The sequence below is a fragment of the Panthera tigris genome, chromosome E2 (genome assembly GCF_018350195.1).
Source record: "Panthera tigris isolate Pti1 chromosome E2, P.tigris_Pti1_mat1.1, whole genome shotgun sequence".
Lineage (NCBI taxonomy): Eukaryota > Metazoa > Chordata > Mammalia > Carnivora > Felidae > Panthera > Panthera tigris.
Genome location: NC_056674.1, coordinates 42,821,915 through 42,841,455, shown reverse-complemented (window position 1 = coordinate 42,841,455; position 19,541 = coordinate 42,821,915). Strand labels below are relative to the sequence as shown.

The following is a 19,541-nucleotide window of genomic DNA, read 5'->3' as shown; positions in this document are numbered from 1 at the left end:
TGGTTCTCTACAGCTTTGAATACATGGAGAAGAAGAGTGGGAGACAGGAAAAAAGGTAAGATTAGAAGACGAAAGGGGGGAGAAAGGGGAAGCGCTGATGACCACCAACACAATAAACTATCCTGGACTACCTCAGTCTGGTCCCTCCTTTGTATCCTGCACTTATATTTTTGTCCTGGGAGAGCTCCAACTATGATGGCAAAGGCATAGCTGTGGCCTTGATGGACTTGATTGATGGGGCACTCCTCAGTATGTAACACTTCTGCTGTCCTCTCACAGAGGCTGGCACAGGCTCCACAGGACAGCTACGCATAGGCTTTCCCTGCCCTGGTGCCTTTGAATCCTGATGGTGTCATCAGGCCCCCTCCCCCCCATCACTTTGAGCAGCAGGAATGAGTGCCTCCCTGAACCTGTGTGACAGCAGGTAGGAGGTGGAGGGAGTGCCGGGTGGTGGGGGAGCACCTGTGAGGCTGTGTGTGTGTTGCGGGAGGGGAGGGTACGAGAGCCTCTCCCTGTCCTCAACTATATCACATACATGGGCCTGGGCCTAGGTGTAGGAGGCCATTCAGCCTGACATCAGGGCGTTAATGGAGAGGGGTCGAGTGGCTGTTCTGGAATTGATCCACACTGCTCTAAGCTAGGTAGGCTTGATGGGACAAAGGCCTGAGACTTTTTTTTGCTTTGGTCTTGATAGTCCTTCACCTGTACCTGGCTGTGCTCACAGTGCCCTAATTCTGGCTCCTGCTCATCCTGACCCTCACACTCACCCTCAGCTAGAGCTGAATACTAGGCTCTGGCCTTGGGACTCTCCTTGTAAAGGACAGAGTTAGGGGCCCTATCCCTTCTCAGCATTGGAAAGCAGGCTGCTCAGATTTTTGGTGACTGCTTCATTTAACCCTTGGTTGGGATGATATTTTTCCATCCTCTACTTCTTGCCCAGGCCCTGTGCTCTCCAGTGGATTGAGCTGTGAGCTCATCCTGGCCCAGTCACCCCTGTCTGCACTTTCCCAGGACCTGGCCAGTGAATGTTCACTTCCTCTTTCCTGACCACACAGGCTAAAATTTGGATCCAAGTGGATAGTCCTGCCCCACTAGTGGGCCTCTTGTGGGGCCTCAGGCCTGATAGGCTCCCTGGGGTGGTTCTGGGACTGTACTCTTCCTATAGGGGCTCTTGGGGCAGGCCCAAACTGTGGCCAACTTTGGGTGCTGGCTTGGTCTCTATCACTTGTTTGCTTTCTCCACCCCCTGCCACCCTAGCCAACCATCCAAAAAGCTGAGCTGCACAACATCCACCATCCCTCCATGCCACCCTTCATAGTTATAGAGGGAGCATAGAGCTGTGTCATGTGCTGAGGGCTGTCTGCCTGCCACCACCCCCACTCCAGCCCCGACGCTTCTGGAATGAGACACCTGTATCCACACACAGGTGTTTCCTGTGCTCCTTCCTGTTGGCCGTTTTTTCTGCTCAGCTTGGCTTCCCCAGCAGGTGGTTAAGGGCCCAGCCTAACCTCCTCATACACAGCTCTAAAACACTGGGGAGCAGGGCTCCCTTGGGGATCTGGGTCACCCCTCCCCCACCTCCCCCCGGGGGACTATTGGCACCTCATTGGCTCCTCTAAAGTGCAGGCACACACACTTTCCCCAGTGTCACACTGCTGTGCTACCACCACAGGCACCACAACAGAGTGGGTTCAGGGAGTAGGGAAGTCCTTGTTTCCCTTGCCCCTGGATGATGAAAGCTCTGGAGGGACAGAGGAAGGGTAGAGAGCCTGTTTGTCCAGCCTTGGGTGTGGGCCTCCCTCGGGCCCTCTTTGAAACAGGCCCGCCATTCTGAAATTCCACCCCCCCCCCCCCCATAGAATTCTTAACCTTCTGGGGTTAACACACTCACGTGCCAGGTAGCTCTAGGAAGATGTGAGTCCTTTCCCTGGAGCCCTGCCTCCCGAAGCAGCAGTCTGCCTGTTGGGGGGCCTGGGGGCAGCGCACAGGGTTCAGTCAGATTTGTTATTACAGAGAGGAGAGGCAGCTTGGGGAGAGAAAGGACTTGCTGTTTAGTATCACAGGGCAGCTGCCTGAGTTTCCTGCCTCCTAGGCCCCAGCTCTTCCCCTCTGCAAGAATCTCCTCTCTCTTACTACCCAGCCCCCAAGGAGCTCCTTGGGTTCAGCTCAGCCACCTCCATAGGAAGCTGCCTGAGCCGAGAGAAGACCCAGAAGCCTCGTGTTCCTTGATGGGATTCTGCTGCCCCCTTTTGGCCAAAAGCTCACGCTCTTACCGTGCCTTATCCTGCCAGCTTCCTCTGTCTGCAGGCTACCTCATGCTAGCTGCTAGTGAGCCACTCTCAGGACTGGGACCTTTGGGCTTTCTCTAGGCCAACTCCACAGTTCAGCTCCAGCCTGGACCCATAGCTTCCAGGCCCAGGGCACCCCCAAGCATCCAAACTGGACCTCCTCAACAATACCCACTACCCTCTTCCTCTGCTGTTTTGCAACCCCAGTTTCAGTCTCTGGGCTCTCTTCCACCTGAATTTCCAGGGCCAAAACACAGTTGGAATGCAGATAGACCAGGGTCAGGAAGGGCCATAGCCAGAGAGTGCTGGAGCAGAGGGTCAGGAATGCACCAGGCCAGGCCATGTAGGAAAGGCATTTTGCTTTTTTATTTTCTGTAAAACTCTGTAAATAAAATATAAAACCAAGGGATGTGGCAGGACACTGATTTGTGGCAAGTGTGCTGAGCCGAGGCTGGGAGGCACTTGACTGCAGGCACTGACTCTACCAACCCAAGGGCAACAGAAGAATATATTAGATTTTCATTGATAGGAATCTGTGGGGGAGGTGTCTGGAGCCAGCCCTCACCCTCCCTGCCAGTGCCTGGTGAGCCCTGAAAGTGAGAGGAAGGGGCACTGGAAGCCAGTGGGTAGGAAATTTAGAATGCTGTGCTGGCCATGCTGCCAGGCCCAAAGATGCGGGGCAGGGCGTCCAGTGATTCCTCCAGCCGTCGATGGGCAGACTGTCCCTCTTCCCCTGTAATGGGTAAGGATGGGGTTAGGAGCGATCCTAGCCCCATCTCGGCCCTCCCATCCGTGACTCCACTCACTCCTACTCCCATCAGTCAAACTGTTATGGAACTCTACTTGACCTGTATCTCCCATCCCCCAGCCTCACCACACTGTTGCAGGCTCTGTCGAGCGGCTTCCCTCACAGCTTCTGTGTCTGTTTGGCACAGGTACACCAGGGGCTCAATGCCCTCAGGAGCCTACCGGGGGAGGGAACATTGAGGTGGGCCCAGTGGAGCAGGTGGGAAAGGCCCACAGCCCAGGGCTGGGGGAACTGGAAGGGGCATGAAGTGCAGGGGCTGGCAGGCATTACCTTGATGCAGCCCAGGGCCAGGCAACCAGCCACTCTTGTCTGTACATCCTCATCCTCGAGTTGGTCCAGGAAGCACAGTAGGGCCTGGATAAGGGTGGGAGGGCAGACTTAGCCAGACACTGGGAGCCTGGGACCCCAAGCCTTTTCCTCAAGAAGGGCCTGCCTGACTCTCACCCTTTCCCTAAAGACGGGGCCCAGTGACAGGCTCCGGAGCTGGGTGCTGACAGCAGCCATGACCTTGTTGTTGCCATGGACAAGCAGGGAGCTGAGGGCCCGAAGCCCATCCCTTTGCAGTCTCCCCTCAGGAGCCAACCTCAGGGCCTTCAGCACAACAGCTTGGTCATCTGAATTCAAATTCCGCACCAGTAGCACTGAAAGAAGAAAGGAGAGTTGGGACAAGGTAGCAGGGCAAGGAACGTTGTGGGGTAGGGTCTTGTATACTCATGTTCTCATCCACACCCACAGAGTCAGGCCACTTTGTGATCAGGGCCTCTGGCTCACCCTCCTCGGCGGTCTCAGTCACATAGGCCTCCATAGAGGGGCTGTCCAAGGCTTCGACATAACTCCAGAACTGGAAGATGGTGAACTGCTCTCCAGGGCCTGTCTGGGGCCTCCTGGGCAGCTTCTGCCCCAGGGCATCCTCCAGGAACTTGACACACACTGTGGGAGGCAGTGCTGCAAGCCTCAGGGTTTGGGTGGAGCCAGACCCTTAGAGGGAAGAGTGCTCCCATCCCAGGTTCAGGTCCAGGGGCCCCCCCATCCAAACCCTACCCTTCTGGGTCCTTCCATGCAAAGAAACAAGCCTTCATTATTTCCTCCCACTGCTCAGCTCAGCAGGTCTGTGTAGGCTGACCTGGCTTTTCCTGAGATCCCATCACTAGGGATCCAACAAAGGAGGTAAGAGGGGGCAGGTAGGCAGCCCACTCACCAGCCTCAGCTAGGCCTGGCTGGCGCAGGGAGAGACGGGCACTGTATTGATTGCAGAAGGTGAGGAGCACTCTCTCTACGGGGCAGATGAAGGGGCTGAGTCCCTCTGTGCACTGGTCCCAGAAGGTGAGGAAGCTGGGCCGAGAGGCTGAGAACTGCACCACTACGAGGAGGTGCAGACAACCATCAGCAACAGAGCAGGCAGGTGGGCAGACAGGCTTGAAGATGGGGCTAGGTAAGGGAGGAGCTTCAGGGCAGACAGAGCCCTTACCTTCCTGGGCAGAGGTGGCAGGGACTTCCCATCGTCTGCTAAGCTCACATACGGCCTCTAGCACTCTGGCTTCCCTCAGCAGCCGCTCCAGGGCCCATGCCTCCTGGCAGCGCAGGGGCCCAAATGTGCCCAGTTTCTGGAGAATAGGGATGGCCTTATCTCAGGATGAAGCTTGGGGAGGGTGGAGCCCAGGGACTACAAGTCCCAGCATGCATGGAGAGGATGGGGGAAGCCAGAGTATGGGAGGTGTTCCACTCAGCAAGAGCCAAATGCTAGAGCCCTGGGGCAGTGGGGAGTGGAAGTCAGAGGAGGCATGGAGGGTCAGTATTGAAGTGCAGGGCTCCCTGGGGTAGGGGATTACAAAAGGAGGGTGTGGAGAATACCACTAGCCTCACCAGCAGGAGGCGGCTGCAGTGGTACAGGTGCTGGACCAAGGCAGCGTCCAGAGCTGGACACTCCGTGCTGAGGGGGCGGGCACTGGGTAAGTCGAGGCTGTCCTCAGCCCCAGGCTCCAGGCTGGTTGGGGGCCTGAGAGAAAAAGGGGGTCAACCACCCCAGGAGCACACATCATCATGTGGTCAACAGTTTATTTTTATTAAGGTCCCCCCCCAGAATGGAAGAGCAGACGATACACAGACAACAGACAATGGGTAAGTTCACGGAGGACTTCTAGAAGGAGGAAGAGACTACGACCAACAGGTGTTAGTGGGGGTCTCCAGGGTTCGTCTGTCTTTTCCCACCTCCAGCTACAACTTCTGGGACCACCAGGGCCACCGGGGTTGGGATGGCTGGGAGTAGGGTTGCAGGCGGGATGGTCTATATAATGTGGACTCCAAGGGATTGTGGCCCAAAGGGTTCAGGGCACAGGGCCCTAACCTGGGCAGCAGCAGAGAGAGGACAGGCCAGGCAGGACTCTTAACCAGGAATTGGCAAAGGCCACTCTGGGACAGAGAGCCAAGGGGCTGGGTTCTCGGGGAAAACCTGGGTTGAGACAGAGGGGGTTGGTGCTGAGGGACCCAGGGTGCATGGAGAGGCACCAAAAGGGCTTGTTCATAGGGTAGGTCCAAGGTGAGTCCAAGGGAAAGAGGAGGAGCTGGAGGATCACAAGCTGATGGGGACCAGCAGGAGAGGCAGGCATTGCCTGGACCAGAAGGAGGGAGGTCAGAAGCACTGGGGATACAGATGGGGTTGGAAACAGGCATCAGGGACACATGAGGACTACATGGGGTGAGGGGTGGGGGTGTCAAACACAGATGCACCTGCTGGCAAGTGTATCCCCTCCTGCCACCTCCAGTCTTGCCACTCTCCTTGTGTGCTCTACCTGGCTCCACCTCACCTGTTCCCCTTTCTGGCCTTTCCCCTTCACTTGGCACTCCCCTCACCTCTTCCCCCTCACCTGTCTCCAGGACTATCGATGTCTTCATCTTCATCCTCATTGAGGAAGCTGAAGCTCTCCAGGGCATGCTCCACAGTGATACTAAGGCTGGAGGCCCGGCTGCGAGTGAGGCCTTGTTTCTGCTGGGGTTGGGAAGGGAGTCAGTGCTACCGCCCACTGCCTTGCTGCCCTCCCTGCTGCAGCCCACCTGGCCCTCCTTACCATGAGCAGACTCTCCAGCCGGGTCACCTCCTGCTCTAGGCCCTGCAGCTCAGGGAACTGGCCACGATAGTCATCCAGGGCAGCCATTAGGGCCCCTAGTGCCTCTTCCAGCCTCCTATCCCCAGCCCCTCCAGCTGCTCCTGGAACTGGGGCCTGAGTGGCCACAGCCAGGCTAAGGTCTAAATGCTGGGCCACAGGGGCTACGGGTGAGAGAGGGGGACTTGGACTCTGAAGGTCCGGTTCTGGGGAATCTGGGGATGGACTTGTGAGGGGTTCGCAACTGGAACAGGCAGGACTTGGGTAGGAGGGGCTGGGGGCTACGGGGTCTGCCTGAGTGCAAGGAGTGGAAAATGGGTAGCTACAGGACTGGGTGTTGGTGCCTGGGAGGGTAGGGTCTGCCTTTGCAGAGGAGCTGGGAAGCATGGCATGGTCTAGAAAAGTGGAAGAGCTTACAGTTATAAGGGTGGGGCTTGTGACAGGATGGGTGGGGCTCCTAGTGGTCTGGACTGGGTCCTTAGCCTTGGGGGTAGGACTCGTAGTGGTGTGAGTTGACATCCTGGCTTTGTGAGCAGGGCTTGTACTTGCATGGGTGGGGCTTGTAGTGGCATGGGTAGGGCTTATAGTGGCATGGGTGGGGCTTGCAGTAGTGTGGGCAGGGCTTATAGTGGTTTGGGTGAGGCTTGCAGTGGTATGGGTAGGGCTTGTTGTAGTGTGGATGGGGCTTGTGGTGGTCTGGACTGGGCCTGTAGTATTGGTGGTAGGACCTTCAGTAGTGAGGGTGCAAAGCATTGGCTTGTGGGTGGGACTTGTGGTGGTCTGGACTGGGGCTGTGGCACTGGGAGTAGGGCTTGTAGTGGTGAGGGTAGAGACCATGGGCTTGTGGGTAGAAGCTGTGGTAATATGAGTGAGGCTTGGAGCACTTTGGGTAAGGCTGATGTCATTATAGGTAGATCCTCTGATGGTGTGGGTAGAGCCTGGCAGTTCAGAAGGGCTAGAGTCTGTGATCTTGTGAACCAAATCTAGGTGTGCAGACAAAGCAGGGTCTGTAGATATGTGGGTGGGGCCTGTTGTACTGAGGGTAAGGCTTGTGGCAGAATGGCAAGGGTCCACAGCAGGAGGGACAGGACCAGGTTGCTCCCCATGGGTGGGATCTAGGTGTGCAGGCAGGCTAGGTCCCTGAGCTAAGCATTCTAGGCCCAGAGCCTCCACAGAAGCCTCAGCCAAGGCAGCATCCACACTGGCCTCACTGATGTGGCTCAGAGTCCGGCTATAGGGGGCATGGCCATTGGCCAGGGCAGGGGCCATGATCCGCTCTTCATCCACAGGTGCAGAGGTGGGGGTCTCAGGCCTACGGAAGGTGACTTGAATGGGCAGAGGTTCAGGTTGCTGCACCAGAGGCCTGGGAGCTGAAGAGTGGCGGGCAATGCCTGAAAGCTGGGGGCTGGATGAGTCGTCTGAAGATTCGGATGACAAGGACCATGCCGTCCCATTCTCCAGCTCCTCCTGCCGCCTCAGCATATTCTGGGAGAGAGGAAAGGGTGCTTCAGGACCACCCCAGGGAGCCCCTGGAGGATGGTGGGGCCTAAGCCTGGCCTGTGACTCACATAAAAGGCCTGTTCCCGAAGTGAGGGCGTGTCTGGTGGGCTCTGGCTATAGGTGGAGAAGCGTTTGGTGACTGTGGAGGCCTTGTTGACAGTGGAAGCAGTTGAGGGCTGGTCATCCTTGTCGAAAGGGCTGGGGAGGTAAGAGGCTTTTAGCAGGTGCCACAGGCCCCTTGGTCCTGTCCCCAAGCCACTCAACAACACCAACCTCCATGTGACTTCCAGGCTGAGCTTGATGGTGCCGAGGTCATTGATGTCCACAGCCACAACTTGGGGCAGGGCAGCAAACAGGTCCTTGGTCTCGCAGGAGACACTGCCTACAACCACATGGTTGGCCAGACCCTTCAGTTCTGTCACCTGTAGCCAAGAATGCATCATAAGGTCACAAGGGTATAGGGATCATGAGGTTGTGGGAGATCAGAGGTCTGAATATGCATAGACGTTATGTGATAGTCACAGGGTCATAGGGCTATGACAAGGTTGCAGGGATTGGAATTCTCTGAGTGATGAGGCCATGGAGGATTGAAGCATCCTGGGAGCATGTGGATTGCAGAGGTCTAAGGTCATTGTGGCCATGGGGGTCACAGTCTCATGAGGGTTTAGGGAGTCAAATATTTACAAGATTAAAAGATCATAAGAAAATCACAGAGTTATGAAGGACATGGGGATTACATATTCACAGAGCCATGAAGCCAGCTGGGAGTTACAGGGTAAGGGTCTTAGGGTCATGAGGGGTTCACGGGTCAAGGAGTCACAGGATCATTTGACCTGTGGTCCTGGGCAGACGCATCACCTTGATAGACAGGAATTCCGTGAGCAGAGGAAGAAAGACGGTTTCCTCGCTGTCCCACACCTGCTTTCCGCTACCCTCAATTCGGCCCCGTAGTTTCCAGCGTTGACGCCCATATTTCATGCAGATCTAGGTGAACAGGCAAGATGAGGCAGCCCCTGGTGTTGTGACCCTCTCATTCCAGCCCTTCCTTGCCATTCTCATACCTCATACTGATCCCCCACACACAGCCTGGCGAAGCCAGCCAGCCCTAGGAGTAGAGGAGGAGATGAGCCATGGTGAGGGGTCTCAGGCACACAATCCCCTCTCCCTAGCACCAGTCTGTCCCCATCACTTAGTACCTTTCATCCGGAGATGGAACTCGCCCAGCTGTGCTTCCAGCTCACTCTCCAGCAGACACATGCTCTGGGAGGGGTAGGCAGGGACAAGAGCGGATCAAGAACCAGTCCTCTCTCACCAGCTCTGCTATACCCTGTGCCTCTGCCTTCTGGACACCCATCCCTCACCTCTGTGTACTCGCGATGCCCTCGAGTGGCTTCGGCCAGGCTGTCCCGGGCCTCTCGGCTCCCTGGAGACCCAGTGCTGTAGGCACGGATCATGTTGTAGGCACCATCCCGGAGACGCCGCTGAACACAGTATGCTTCATACAGCTCATCAATCTGGGCAGGTGAGTGGGGTGATATTGGGGGAATTGAAACTCACTGCTGGGGTTGCTCACCCAGGACCTAGCATCCCCCTATCTCCCACCCGCCTTGTGTGCACACTGCACACATGTGCATGCTGCACATATACCTTGCTGGCATGGAACTCCAACCGTCGCAGGAAGCGTTCAATGGACTTGACTTGCTGAGGGAGAGGTATGTCAGGAGGGGCCGGAGGCCCCAAGCCCTTACCCTCCCCAATGAGCCAAACTCTTCTGTCACCATTCCCTACACACTTACCTTATCCAAGTCATACAGGAAGCCCTGCGGGGGAAGATGAGAGGGGACACTTAGGAGGCATGGGAAGTATTCCAGCAGGGGCACATGTCTACCCAGGCCCATCTAATTCCTCTTTCACAGCCTTCCTCCCCCTCATACCGCAGGCCACAGCCACTCCAGTCAAAGTATGGACTGACCCATCTTCCCTCATGCCTGGCCTTAGGTGCATGTTAGTGACATAGGGTCTGGTCCTCAAGACCCCTCCCATACCCATCCCCCCATCTCTTCCCCTGGGATCCCTTCCCCGGGCCCACTCCCTTTCCTGCAACCCCTAGGAAGAGGTTCCCTCTACCAGGGAACTCCTATTCTTCAAGACCCAGCAGAAGCGTTTCCTGCTCTGGGAAGCCCTGACCTGTTTCCAGAGAAGAACCATGACTCTCTATCAGAATTACTACAATATAGTTTCCTGTCATCACGTCTGGGGGGGGGTCTGACCCACCCCACTGAAAGCTCCAATGGGCAGATACTGAGTCCCAGACAGAAAGCGTACAAAACCTGGGGAAGGTGGGGCTAGAAACCTGCCCAGCCTTTCCTGATATCCCGTATTCTAGTCACAACTGGGCTAAATCCAGGGCATCCTTGTCAACCCTTTACTTACCAGCCGGGAATTCCTCTTGGACTCCCTAATCTGTCCCTGGAGTTTCTCCTGTTCCTGCTGGTGCACTTCCAAATAGGCCCTGGGGAAAGGAGTGACTGCAAGAATTAGCTTACCTTTCCAGCCTCCAGCTGCCCAGGGTACAAGCAAGCAGTGGAAAGAAGATAGGAGACTGGGGAAGGCTCCTACTAGCAGGAAGGGGATGAGGGCTTAGGGAGGAGTCCTGGGATAAGGCATTGGGAGGCGTTCCTTACGTCAGGCCCTGCTTGAGCGCAGTGTACACCAGGTCCAGCCGCTCAGGCTGTGGGACCTTAGGGGCTGGGTGCGCCACGGAAAACATCCTGGACACTCGGGAGAGCGCTGGGGGCTTCCGTGGGGGCCCCGGGGGACTGAAGGCCGGGAAGCTCCTGGAGAAGAGGCCACACTCAGAAAGGTATGAGAAGGATCCCCAATCCCTCACTGCACACCCAGCTCCAGCCCCGTCACACTCGCTTGACCCCATTAGCCCCGCTCTGCTGCGTACCTGGGGCCCCGCTCCTGGCTGCCGAGGACGCCTGCGAAGGACTGGCTCCTATTGACCCGGGCGCTGAGCAGGCGGCGCTGCGGCCGCACCGACAGGGACATCATGGAATGAGTCCGCGCGGGGCTCCCTGGGGGGTGGCGAGGGCGGGTGTCCAGCGCCAGTCAGGCTTTTGAAGCCCCCTCCGGAGGCCCAGCCTCTGTATCTTAGTCCAGCCGGATACCGCCTGACGCCGGGAGTCCGACAACCCTGCCGGCCCCAGCACTAATGACAGGGCGGCCGGGCGACTCGGCCTCGGACTCAGCGTGGCCTGGGCTCGGCCCCCACTTCCTGCAGAGGTGCAGGCTCCGCCTGTCCCGGGGCAGGAAGGGGGGTCGCGCGGGGACCCCCCTCCCCCGCCCCTGGCTGGGAAGGGGCAGGAAAGGGGCGGGGCGCATGAAGAATGTGCGGAAGCGCTTGTTTACCCGGGGGCGGGGCGGGCTCCCCAGCCCTGCCCCTGACCTCACCCCCTATCTCCGCAACAGTGACCAGGAGCTCCCGCGCTCCAACCCCGCGAGGCTGCGGGAGGTCACCTGGCGAGGTGAACGCTCTGAGCCTAGCGGAGCTGCCCAACAGGCCCGGCAGGCCCGAGGTTGGCTCCCGCGACCCTCCCGCCCCGTGTAAACTGCTCCCCTCCAGCCCCCACCGGGGATGCCAGAGCCCAGCAGCCTGGGGATTCCCAGAGTCGGGGGCAGCGACAAGAAGTGCCCTGCCTCCTCCACTTTCCTGCGGCTCAGGCCTGGAAACTTAGTCATAGATGGACTCCTTCGCCCGCGCCCTTAGCGGGAAGGGATCCTCCGCAGACCCCCACCCAGATCCGGCGAAACACGTGCCCCTGTCCCCCAGAGTCCAGCCCGCACCCCCTGGGGCCAGCCTCGCAGCCATCGCAGCCTCAGGCCGGGTCCTACCTCTCTTCTTGGCACTCATGGTAGATCCAGGACAGCTCCCCACCCCCTGCGTTTGCCCTCCCACCCCTACGTCCCCACAGGCCCAGGGCCACTAGGTGCTGGTCGAGCTGGGCTCCGCGCTTGCTCCCAGCGACTCTGGCTCGGGCTTCAGCTCCTCCCCGCCGCCCCCCGCCCAGTTCCTGCCGCCTGACTCAGCCCGCCGGGATGGGCGGGACCGGCTGGACCACTGGGCGGGGGCACCGCTCAGACTGAGCGGCCTCTGGGAGGGGTACTGGGGGCTCCCTTCGGGGAGGATACTGAAGTGGGTCTTCTCAGGTGGGGTTCGGAGTTTGGGTAAAGGGAATTGAGCCCGGCGGTGAATAAGGAGGGATAAACAGAATGAAGACCCTGAGCGGAGGCTGGATTGGATGCAGTTAGAATAAGGGGCTCGTAGAGTGGCTGTTGAGGGGTATTAGAGGGCTGAGCACACACAAGGCTGGGAGTTGGGGTTCTGAGTATGCAGACTGGAAAGTGGGGCTGAGGGAGTAGAAGGAAGGACTGTGGGTGCCGAGTGGATGGCCTGTGCCAATAGAGGGCAGAGTCAGGCACTGAGCATGAGGGGTCTGGGAAGCTGGGAAGAGAAAGAGGCTAAAAGTGTGGGACTGGACCAAGCTCATATTATGTGTTGCTGCCCCAAGAAGGAAGCAGAGAAGGAACTGGGTTCAGAGTCCCATAGCCCATGCACTACCCCATCCACAGAGGAGGTGATCATTCTAGGCACATCCTCCCCACCCTCAGGCCCTAGGGAAGAGGATCAGGTCCCAGTGCCCAGCCAGGGCTACCTCTCTGGTAGAAGCTGCATCCTACGGCGAGGCCCCCATCCTTCTGGCCACCGGCTCACATGGCTGAATCCCCTTGGTGTTGGCCCTTTCCCACCCTGAGTATTTTTTCCTTGAGTTTCCCTCATCCACCTCCAGCCTGAATAGAGGCGATCATGCCCAAACTCCAGTGGGCATTGGAAGGGCTGGGTGCTCCCTCAACCCATAAATACTCCTGCTCCTTGTTGCTCAGTTCTGCTTATTTTCTCCCCAAGAGGCTGGAGTGGGCCCAGGGGTCAGCATTTCCAACAAGTCCACCACCCCCCTATAGAATCAGATGCAAGATACCCAAGGACCCCAGTTTGAAATGTGCTATCCTCCTCTCTCTCCTTGAAGACCAGGTGCTCTGCACCCTACACTAGCAACTATGTATTCCTGTGGATTGCACGCCCCACACTGACCTTTCTGCTCCCATCCCAGTCTGCACGCCCCACACTGACCTCCCCCCCCCCCACCGGCTCTGGAGTGCCCCTTTCCTAAATTGCAACCACAATGATGCCAACCTTAAGACTCTCTGCATCACCCCCACCTACACTGTCTTCTACCTCAGACCTCTTGAAACCTCAGCTCATTTATTCAACTATTCACTGAGTGGCAACTCTGTGCCAAACATGTGCCAGTCACTAGAGATACAGCCCGGAATTTCACAGACACCATCCTGCACAGAGCTCACAATTGGCCTCTGCTTCCTTTCTCTCTGCCAGCTCCCTCCCACCTTCTCTTCCCTGCACATCCTTCTCTCCCCTGCACATCCTTCTCTCCCCTGCACATCCTTCTCCCCAGCCTAGATCCACAGGCACCACACTCCATAGCTCACCTGCTGCTAATATGCCTAGCACTCTGTGCTTCTCTCCTACCTGGCAGAAAACAACCCTGGGCGACCCAATGTCCTGCCTTCTCTACACCTGCACACAATGGCAGGAGCTGCCAGAGGTCTTTGCACAGCAGCTGAGCTGGAACCACAGAGCAATTCTCTCAACCTCAGCCAGGTTCTCATTTCCCACCCAGGAAATCCTCACGTGTGGCCCTACTCATCTTTCTTCCTTCTCATAGACAATGAGTGTTTCAGACTTCCTCCGCAAGCCTTAAACAAGTTCAAGTCACTTGCCCATAAAAAACAAAAACAATCCTGGAAACTACCCAAATGCCCATCAGTAGATAATGGAATGCTATACAACAAAAAGAACAAACAGTATACATCTGCACACAAAAATATGGATGAATCCTACAGACATAAAGAAGAAGCAATACCACAAGAGAGGACCTATGTATGGTTCCCTTGATATGAAGTTCAAAAACAGGCAAAACTCATCTATGGTGATAGAAGTCAGAATACTAGTTACCCTTTGGGAGTAGTTACTGGAAGGGGACACAAGAGGGTTTCCAGGGGGCTGGTAATGTTCCATATTTCCTCATCTGGGTTCTATTTCCTGGTCCTAGATGGGTGTATGTTCCCTTGTGAAAATGGATTGAGCTGTACACTTTGGACGCTCACCCTCTCTGTAGATATTTTTAATATAAAGTTGGCTTTAATAACTCCAACAAGAGGGGCGCCTGGGTGGCTCAGTCGGTTAAGCGTCCGACTTCGGCTCAGGTCATGATCTCGCAGTTTGTGAGTTGGAGCGCTGCGTCAGGCTCTGTGCTGACAGCTTGCTCAGAGCCTGGAGCCTGCTTCAGATTCTGTCTCCCTTTCTCTCTGCCCCTCCCCCGCTCACACTCTGTCTCTGTCTCTCTCAAACATAAATACACATTAAAAAAAAAATTAAAAAAAAAAACTCCAACAAGAAATTATTCCTCTGTGGACCCCATTTCTCTTCCCAGTGACCCCATCCATCGCTCCATTTGGCCCTTTCATAATCAAATTTCTCGAAGAGACAGATGTCTACTTTGATTTCCTCTCCACAACTACGCAGTCCTCTACCACCCTGGGCTACCTTCCACACCCACCACTCCCCTGACTGGTCTGGACAAGGTCACCAGTGACCTCCCTGTTGCTGAATCCAGTGTCCAAGGTTTAGTCCTTCTCGTGCTTGATCTCAGTAAAGCTTTTCACTTTGTGGCTCTCTTTCTCTTCTTTGAGCCTTTTCTTTCCTTGAATTTCAAGAGGCAACAACATGCTCCCGGTTTTCCACCTATCTCTCTGGCTGTACATCTTACTTTCCCACAGAAGATCTCATCTTTCTCATCATCCCGGAATTGGCCTCATCTTCCTCACTCTTGGGCTGGGTACATCTCCCACACCTCAATGCCCTCGAAATGTCGCCAGCTTCCTTATCTCTTCCTCACCCAAACAGCTCTTCTGAGCACCAGGCCTATATATCCAACTGCCTGCTTGTTGCCTCCCCAGAAGCTAAGCAACAATGCAGAGTGGGCTATTAGGGGTGTGTTGAATTTGAAGTCCTCAAGCTGGATTCACCAATTTCCTTCTCAAACTTGACTCTTCCCAGTCAACCTCTCTCCACTCAGCCACACACTCTGGAATCTGTCCCCTCACCTCCATCCCCATAGCTAGAAATTGGGTCCAAACAGTCACCAACTCTCAGCTAGAACCCTAGTGGAGCTTCCCAATCAGCTCTCTGTCTCCACTGTAATCCACAATGATCTATTATTTTTTGTTTGTTTGTTTGTTTGTTTGTTTGTTTGTTTATGGGTATCCAGCATTATTTTACATGATTGCCTACTTTTTTTTTTTTTTTTTTTTTGTAAGTAAGCAAGAGTCTCATGCTCTACCGACTGAGCCAGTCTGGTGCACACCCCCCTCCCATTCTTTATTCAATAACAACAGTGCTCTTCTTAAAATTCCAGTCATCTGACAGTGCCAAAAACTGTGATTTGTCAAGTGCTTTCTATAGGCCAAGCACCGTGCTTAATTAACAAACAGCGTCTCATTTAATTCTGGTAACAACCTTATGGGGTCAGTCCTATTAGCCCCATCTCACAGATGAGAAACGTGAGGCTAACTAGCTCTGTGACCTTGGGCAAGGCATTTCTTAACCTTTTTGGGCTTCAGATACCCCTCTGTTAAATAAGCCTAACAACAGCAACAACAGCAACTGCCTCACAGGGCTGCTGGGAAGATGAAATGAGATAATTCTCTTTCTAGGCACTTGTAGGGAGCATCTGGGCAAGTGAAAATTGTATGTGGGGTAGGGAAGTTCGGGTGGACACACTGCCACATTGTAAACACAAAACAAATATTAACTGTTGTTGTTAACAATTATTAATGTGCCCAAGATTACACAGCTGGTAAGTGGTAGAGTCAGGATTCAAATCCAGGCAGTCCAACCACAGGACTCTTAAGTGCTAACATCCCTCTCTTTTGCCTCTTGCAAAACATCCATGGGTGACCCCCTATTCCAGGGATAAAGTCTAGGCTCTCTGACATGACCCCAAATAACCTTCAGGCTCTGTTCCTTCCCTCATATACCTTCTACCACTGATCTACTCAGTCCCCTTCTTCTCTCATGGTCTTTCTGTTCCAGCTACTGTGACCCTTTCTCTTTTTTCTAAAATTTTCTTTTTATTACTATAGTTAATTTTTTTTAATGTTTACTTATTTTTGAGAGAGAGAGAGAGAGAGAGAGAGAGAGAACACATGAGCAGGGGAGGGACAGAGAGAGAGGGAGAGAGAGAATCCCAAGCAGACTCCACACTGTCAGCAGGCAGCTTGACAAGGAGCTCGAACCCACGAACCATGAGATCATGATCTGAGCTCAGACGCTCAACAAACTGAGCCACCCAGGTGCCCCTGATCCTCTCTCGATACCTACAAGGCTCTTCAGCCTTTCAGCAGCAGCCTCCATTGCTCCTATACCCTCTTCCCATACTGTCAGCCTTACCAATTCCCTCTCCTTTTTCAAGTTTTACCCTACGGGTTCTTCCTCCTCCTGCCCTGGGTTGGTTCCTCCTTTTTAGGCGCCTCATAGCTTCCTTCCTCTGATCCTGGAAGCCACATAGTTCAGTTGTCAGTTCTCCTTTAGCATCTGTCTCCCAACCAGACTGTGAACTCTGGGAGCAGGGGCCTGTTTGCTGGGTTCACTGCTGTGCCCTCTGGGCCCCGCACCAGAGAGATGAGGGAGGGGGCTGAGTATGAGTTCGGAGCTGAGTGAACTGGGCTGCCGGGACACAGGAAGAGCAGATCCTGGGCTGTTGGAGGGATAGATTTCAAGTCTGTGCCTACCCTAACTCCCCTACTCCATTTACAATTTTCTTTGTCCTTCCCCCACTTTATGATTATATCATCAAGTAGAGTTCTGCTCCCTGAGCATAGGGTAGGGTGAGGACCCCTGGGCTTCTGGGACTGAGTGGGTAGACTAGACTCGGAGTAGGCTAACTGTCCCAACAGTTTTCTTTCTCTCTCTAACTAGGGCTCTGCTGCTACCAATTCCCTAGTCCCACCAATGTGTAATTGTTGGTCCACACTCTTGCGAAAATGACCATCAGAATATCCGTCTAAGTGACCATTTCAGGGGGGTGGAGGCAGGGTCTTCCCTGCTGCAGGGGAGAAAAGAAAAATTGCTAAGCTCCTCTGAGCTAAGTAGAGGGCCCACCTTAACTGGTGGGGGGAAGCTGGCCTCATACCAGCCCTGAAGTCTGTTCTGGACGTGGGACAGATCTCAGGTCCCAAAGATTATGGGGCCAGCAGCACAGCCAGCGTCAGGCAGCAAGGAATGGAACCCTGACTGCCTGCATGGCCCCAGATTCCTCCGCCCCCAAAACCCTCTACATGCCAAAAGTGGTGCACTTGTGTGGGACAGGAGGTCCCACCACCTGCACTGCCCAGCTCAGTGGTAGGCCAGGAGGGTCCAGCAGCCTAGCCAGGAGTCCCCGATCTAGCCCCGCCCAGGAGCAGGGCTGCCCCAGACAGAGGTAAACAGACACTAAAAATAGCCTGGGCAAGGGGAGGCTGCAAGGAGAATGGGGTCCCTACTGAACCTGTCCCTGTCTCCATAGCGACTGCCACCAAACCCGGCTGCTGACGTCATGCCGCAGCTGCCGGAGCCGGAGGGAGGGGTGTGCGCGCGGCCTGGGACCCCCCACCCCGGAACCAAGCAGAGACTCCCGGTGGCTTCACTTCCTGCCGGCCCCCTCCCTGGTCAGCTGGTCACATTCCCTGGCTGGAGGCTGGTGGCTGGCGGCGCGCTGGAAGCCGAGTGGCTTCCCCTGGGCCAGGCCTGGAAGGGTCGGGAGTCTCGAGCCTAGCTGCAGTGAGAGGCAGGGGTTGACTGAGCCGCGCCCTCTTCACCTGCCTTTCCACCCAGGGTGGACCCAGCCTGGCCCCCTGCGTGCTCTCCTCACCCCCACTCAAATCCAGGCCTCTATCTCTGGCTGTTGCCTCACAGGACCCAGAACGGGTGGGTGGAAGTGGAAGCTAAGCCAAGCCTCCTTGTCCCACTGGAGTATTTTGTACTTCACTCTCTAATTCTCCTTTTCCACACCCCTTCTGTGCCACAAAGGTGGTAGTGCAATGGCAAGGTTTGAGGTCTTGGTCTAGTTCCCATTTCTCCCTAAATCAGCTGTGTGACCTTGAGAATACTACTTAACCTCTCTGGGCCTCTTTTTCAGCCTCTGCCAGATTGTCATAACCCTCCTCAGAAAGCTGTGCTGGTGCTGAATGCTGCAGGCCCGGGGTGAGGTCCCACAGATGGTGACAGGAGAAACTTTATTGTTATGTTTGTTATATTTAGACTGCACACAGTAGGTGCTCTGCCAGCCAGTCTGGACCTGAATTAGGATTAATCCAGTAGAACTGGCTGGACTGAGGCCTCAACAGGGAGAGGAGGACAGGGGGTGCTGAGGGCAGACAGCCAGATCCCTAGCCTTGGTAGGCAGCTCCTTCCCCCAAACAGTTCTTCAGGGTGCCCAAGCCTGGCTGCTTGCAGAGACCATGCATCAGCCTCCCATTCCCAGGGACAGGGTCTGTTCCCCCACCCGGCCAAGGCGATCAGCTTCAGCCGCTTGGGCAAAGAGCCGGGCCACAGGCCAGGATCGGCCACCTCGGGCCGAGCCCCAAATCCGCTTAGGCCGGCCGGTGTGTCCAGGAAGATTAGCTCATCTCCGAGGCTAGCCTGCAACCCTCGTCGCCCCCTCTCCATTCCCAGCTCATCCTTTCCCCTCCCCGCACCCAGCGAGGACAGCGGGGGCTCCCGGAGAGCGCCCTTGCCAGCGCCCAGACAGGCGTCTTGGGCCCGCCCTCAGGCCCGGCCCACCCTAGAGCCCCGGGGCAAGGGCCGCCTGGGCCTTGCCTTGGGAGGGAAGAAGGCAGCGCGGCGCGCGTCAGGCCCAAAGGCGGCGGCTTTTGTGGGCGTCCTCCGCGCCCGGGGGGAGGGGAGGAACGCGGCCCGGGTCCGGGGGATGGGGCGACGTGGGACCGGGCCGCAGCCGGGGCAGCAGATCCGGGACCGATGCGGAGGCACCCGAACCGCCGCATCCGACCCCCGCCTGGCCCGTGGCCCCCCGAAACGGCGGTGACACTCACATGGCTGCGCTGGGCTGCGCGGACCTCGAGCTCTCCGTGCGCTCGTCCCTTCCCGGCCTGGTCGCGCCGCAGCTGCCGCTGTCCCCGCCGCCGGCGTCCGCCCCTCCCTCCGCTAGTCGCCCGCCGCCCAGTCACCCCGCTCCTCCCCCTCCCGCTGGGCCCCACCCACTGCGCTCGGGAGGCTCCGGGACCCAAGGAGGCGCCCACGGCTCGCTCCGCCCTCTCGGGTAACGGGGCAGGCCAGTGGCCCGCGGGGTCCACCAGCTTGCGGGGAGGCGGGGCCCTGGACGACGCTAGGGCGGTGGGAGTTCTTAGCGCTCGGGATTCGCGGGAATTGGGCAGCTGCTTGCAAAGCCAGTCCCATTCCTTCCCACGCAAATCCCAAAACAGGGTGCGCCGGAGAACCCCGCTTGCCTATCCCCCTTCTCAGAATCTGTGGTCTCCAGAGATCTTTCAGGCCCTCCTATCTATGACCATCCCGGAGCAGCCACTGCTGGGTTGGGTTGGTTGGAGGAAAGAATCAGGGCCAGTTTCGGGGACGGGAACAAGGGGTCCTGAAGCCTAGCCATTGGATACTTGACCGCGCATTCACTACTCACTGGTTACTAGCTC

General features: G+C 56.4%; 1 protein-coding gene across 4 annotated transcripts; it reads right to left on the bottom strand.

Moving 5' to 3' along the window:
• Window positions 1-946: 946 nt before the first annotated feature.
• On the bottom strand, window positions 947-19,025 carry RIPOR1 (RHO family interacting cell polarization regulator 1). Of its 4 annotated transcripts, none has more exons than XM_042970319.1 (22): window positions 18,930-19,025; window positions 10,651-10,777; window positions 10,382-10,534; window positions 10,131-10,209; window positions 9,494-9,517; window positions 9,345-9,398; window positions 9,059-9,211; window positions 8,894-8,957; window positions 8,759-8,802; window positions 8,556-8,681; window positions 7,971-8,119; window positions 7,766-7,895; window positions 6,162-7,682; window positions 5,961-6,082; window positions 4,960-5,092; window positions 4,565-4,700; window positions 4,295-4,456; window positions 3,868-4,026; window positions 3,541-3,737; window positions 3,367-3,450; window positions 3,163-3,253; window positions 947-3,021 (listed from the first exon to the last, which is right to left on the bottom strand). In XM_042970319.1, the coding sequence occupies exons 2-22, from the start codon at window positions 10,752-10,754 to the stop codon at window positions 2,924-2,926; spliced, it is 3,783 nt and encodes a 1,260-aa protein (XP_042826253.1). In that variant the 5' UTR covers window positions 10,755-10,777; window positions 18,930-19,025; the 3' UTR covers window positions 947-2,923. The 4 variants fall into 4 exon arrangements, with proteins under 4 accessions (XP_042826253.1, XP_007090356.1, XP_007090355.1 ...); XM_007090294.3 differs by lacking the exon at window positions 18,930-19,025 and adding an exon at window positions 11,595-11,715 and having other exon boundaries at window positions 5,961-6,079; XM_007090293.3 differs by lacking the exon at window positions 18,930-19,025 and adding an exon at window positions 11,595-11,713.
• Window positions 19,026-19,541: the final 516 nt, after the last annotated feature.

Coding starts and splice junctions, on each gene's coding strand:
- RIPOR1 (XM_007090293.3), bottom strand. Junction 7,896..7,970: donor AGCCTGGAAGTCACATGGAG/GTTGGTGTTGTT, acceptor TTACCTCCCCAG/CCCTTTCGACAAGGATGACC. Junction 4,457..4,564: donor TGCCACCTCTGCCCAGGAAG/GTAAGGGCTCTG, acceptor ACCTCCTCGTAG/TGGTGCAGTTCTCAGCCTCT.